The 3,467-nt window shown below is 55.9% G+C and overlaps 1 protein-coding gene across 2 annotated transcripts; it reads left to right on the top strand.

The window, feature by feature from the left end:
- Window positions 1-18: 18 nt before the first annotated feature.
- KVP17_002982 (uncharacterized protein) lies at window positions 19-3,467 on the top strand (the record flags this gene model as incomplete). Of its 2 annotated transcripts, none has more annotated exons than XM_068519785.1 (1): window positions 19-3,467. In XM_068519785.1, a coding segment is annotated over one exon (3,449 nt), but the record flags the coding sequence as incomplete, so codon positions are not given. The 2 variants fall into 2 exon arrangements, with proteins under 2 accessions (XP_068376378.1, XP_068376379.1); XM_068519786.1 differs by having other exon boundaries at window positions 80-3,450.

The following is a 3,467-nucleotide window of genomic DNA, read 5'->3' as shown; positions in this document are numbered from 1 at the left end:
TACACTGGGGGTACCCAGGTGGTCAAGAAGCCTGTCGTACAGACTCCCGTCGAGACGCAACGTGTTGAGGATGTCCCAGATCACGAAGCTGTGAGCTCCGTAACTCAGGGATCGAGCTTCAAGGATGTCGTATCGAGAAGGTCTGGTGTCTCTACACCTGTCGGTGTCGAATCAGCCGCTGTGATCAGTGACCTTTCATCGGAGTCCTCTGAGGCTTCTGAGGAACTGGTTTCTGCTCCTACGACTGTTGTCGCCACTGGGCCGAGTTTCACGTACACTGGGGGTACCCAGGTGGTCAAGAAGCCTGTCGTACAGACTCCCGTCGAGACGCAACGTGTTGAGGATGTCCCAGATCACGAAGCTGTGAGCTCTGTCACTCAGGGATCGAGCTTCAAGGATGTCGTATCGAGAGGGTCTGATATCTCTGGATCAGCCGCTGTGATCAGTGACCTTTCATCGGAGTCCTCTGAGGCTTCCGAGGAACCAGTGTCCGTTTCTGCTCCTACGACTGTGGTCGCCACTGGGCCGAGTTTCACGTACACTGGGGGTACCCAGGTGGTCAAGAAGCCTGTCGTACAGACTCCCGTCGAGACGCAACGTGTTGAGGATGTCCCAGATCACGAAGCTGTGAGCTCTGTCACTCAGGGATCGAGCTTCAAGGATGTCGTATCTAGAAGCTCTGGTGACTCTACACCTGTCAGTGTCGAATCAGCCGCTATGATCAGCGACCTTTCATCGGAGTCCTCTGAGCCTTCTGAGGAACTGGTTTCTCCTCCTACGACTGTTGTCGCCACTGGGCCGAGTTTCACATACACTGGGGGTACCCAGGTGGTCGAGAAGCCTGTCGTACAGACTGCCGTCGAGACGCAACTTCACGAGTCTGTGAGCTTCGTATCTTCGCAACCAAGCTTCAAGGATATTGTGTCGAGCGGGTCTGGTGTCTCCACACCTGTTGGTGTTGAATCAGCTGCTGAGATCAGCGACCTTACATCGGAGTCCTCTGAATCACTCCGGGCTCCTGTCGAGTTCGCCTACACCGAGGCTTCTAGAGACGTGCCTACGGATGTCGAAAGCCATGATGTCGCCGAGAAGGAGTATTCATTCACCTACACCGGCGCCTACGGCGACCTCTTCCAAGCGGTGCGTTCTTCCGACAACCTCGCTGAGATCGGCAGTGAAATGCCGAAGGGAACCAGGCCGAAGGGATCTAAGCCGGCGAGCTCAACCTCGCCGGAGCGCGTTACCTCGCAGGAGCGTGCCACCAAGGCTCCTTCTGTGGTGGTGGCTTCCGGGCCAAGCTTTTCCTACTCTGGAGAACACTCGTTGACGATTCGGGACACAAAGAGTTTATCCTCTTCGGAGACACAACATATCGCGTCGGCCAGCCCACCTACTGTCTCGAGCCCACCTTCTGTCTCAAGCCCCACTGCTGTCTCGAACTCCACGTCTGGCGCGCCTAGCTATCGGGATGTCTTGTTGATGAAATCAACTCGAGAAACGTCTAGGCCTCCTCAGCCTCGACCCGCTACCAAATCTCCATCTGGCACCGTTAGGAAGTCGGCGGGTAATAAGGCTGCAGTTATGTCTTCAGAGTCCTCGGATTCCACCCAAGAGCATGTTGTGAAGGCTGCGTCTGTAGTTGTGGCCGCTGGTCCCAGCTTCACTTATAGCGGAACCTCCCGGGTCGTCCAAAAGACCCGTACGGCTCGCACATCTACTCCGCCGCTGATCGAGGACGTCACTGAGAAGTCGGACGAGGACGGCGCAGGACTTAGTGTGCCGACTGTTGCCAACACGACTATACCGGCTCCTGCTGAGACTGGAGATAGTTCTGATGAAGAGGAAAGTTCTGAGTCTTCGTGCTCTGATGAGATCGACATCAAGCCTCCCAGTGTTGTGGTGGCTACTGGGCCAAGCTTCACTTACAACGGTGGTTCGCAGGTCATCAAGAAAGCCGCCACACAGACTCTTGCCAAAGCGCACCGCGTTGAAGACGTGACCGAAACGCTCGAGGACGTCTACGGGAGGTCCCCTGTCCCCTTGCCCATCACGACTGAACTTGCAGTGGTGACTGACATGGATAGTGTCGATGAGAGCTCTGTTTTATCGGATAGCTCCGACGAGATCGACATCAAGCCTCTCCGTGTTGTGGTTGCTTCAGGACCAAGCTTCACTTACAACGGTGGTTCGCAGGTCATCAAGAAGCCCGCCACACAGAATCTTACCAAAGCACGCCGTGTTGAAGACGTGGTTGAGACCCTTCAGAAGGACGGCGTCACCGCGCATGTTGTTGATGACGGCAGCGATTCCCACTCCGAATCATCTGCTGGTGTCATCTGGGCCGCACCGGCACTGACGGATAGATCCAAGAGACCGACTCTGGATAAGAGCACAAGCGGTGGCAACTCGATTACGGACTTGTCCACGACGGTGGAGCGGACTACTGAGGTGTCGCATCACCAATCAGTCGTCGCTGCTTACGACCTGGAGCATCTTGTTGGTGAGCGAACCGAGATCGAGCTCGACATGGAGTCTACCGGCAGATCTATGGTCTCCTGTGACAATGGAGAAGCTCTACAGTCGAGTGATCGATTCCGTGACTGCGACGACGACGGCATGTCCGTTACGGAGTCTTCAATGACTCCCGTCTCTACCAATGTACTGCGCTGCGCCGCAAATGTCGCTGGGTTCACCGAGCCAGCGGCTGCGCCGACTGAGGAGACCGTCGATATCAGTGAGATGGCCTCGTCAGAAGTTGACGTTCCTTGCAATCTTGGGCCCCTCGCCCTCGCTGTGCAGCTGGTACGTCCTGCGGTCGAGTCGCTTGTCCCTGTCCATCATATCGAGACCGCGACGCCACATGTCGCCCCCTCCGTCGGCGAGAAGGCTTCAGAAGCTGGTGTATGCGCCGTTGACATCCTATCCCCAACTGACGGGTTGAAGCTCGATGATTTGCCAGCATTTGCCACCGACACCGCTGTGGAGTCGTTGACTGTCGCATCAGTTACGGCTGAACCCTTCGATGCCCCTCTTCAATCTGAGAGCACCGTTGGTGACACTGTTAGTCTGACTGAGCCTGTTGTGGAAGCACTCTCTCCTATGGCACCCATCGAAACTGCTACACCCACTCTCGAGATTGAGGTGACCACGCCCTCTGTTTCCCAGTCCATCCCTGTCGATGGAAGCGTGAACCTCTTGAGCGCCTTCCTTGCTTTCAGCTCAGTTCAGACTGTGAGTACCCCTTATGAGACTGCTGTGAAGCCTGTTGAGGCCAATCATGAGACTGCTGTGATGCCTGCGGAGGCCGATCATGAGACTGCTGTGAAGCCTCTTGAGGCCGATCTCAGTACTCTTGACATCCCTCATGGCAGTCAGATCCTGAGTCTATCTGGCGGATTGAAGCTCGTCGTGCTGCCTGGCCGTTACCTAGTTGTCGACCTCGATGGAACTGTTCACGAGTTCAACCT

Source organism: the organism of the source record quoted next, assembly GCF_019968985.1.
Source record: "MAG: Porospora cf. gigantea B chromosome Unknown PgB_NODE_2495_length_3467_cov_391.481, whole genome shotgun sequence".
NCBI lineage: Eukaryota > Apicomplexa > Conoidasida > Eugregarinorida > Porosporidae > Porospora > Porospora cf. gigantea B.
This window is presented reverse-complemented; position numbering and strand designations above follow the sequence as displayed.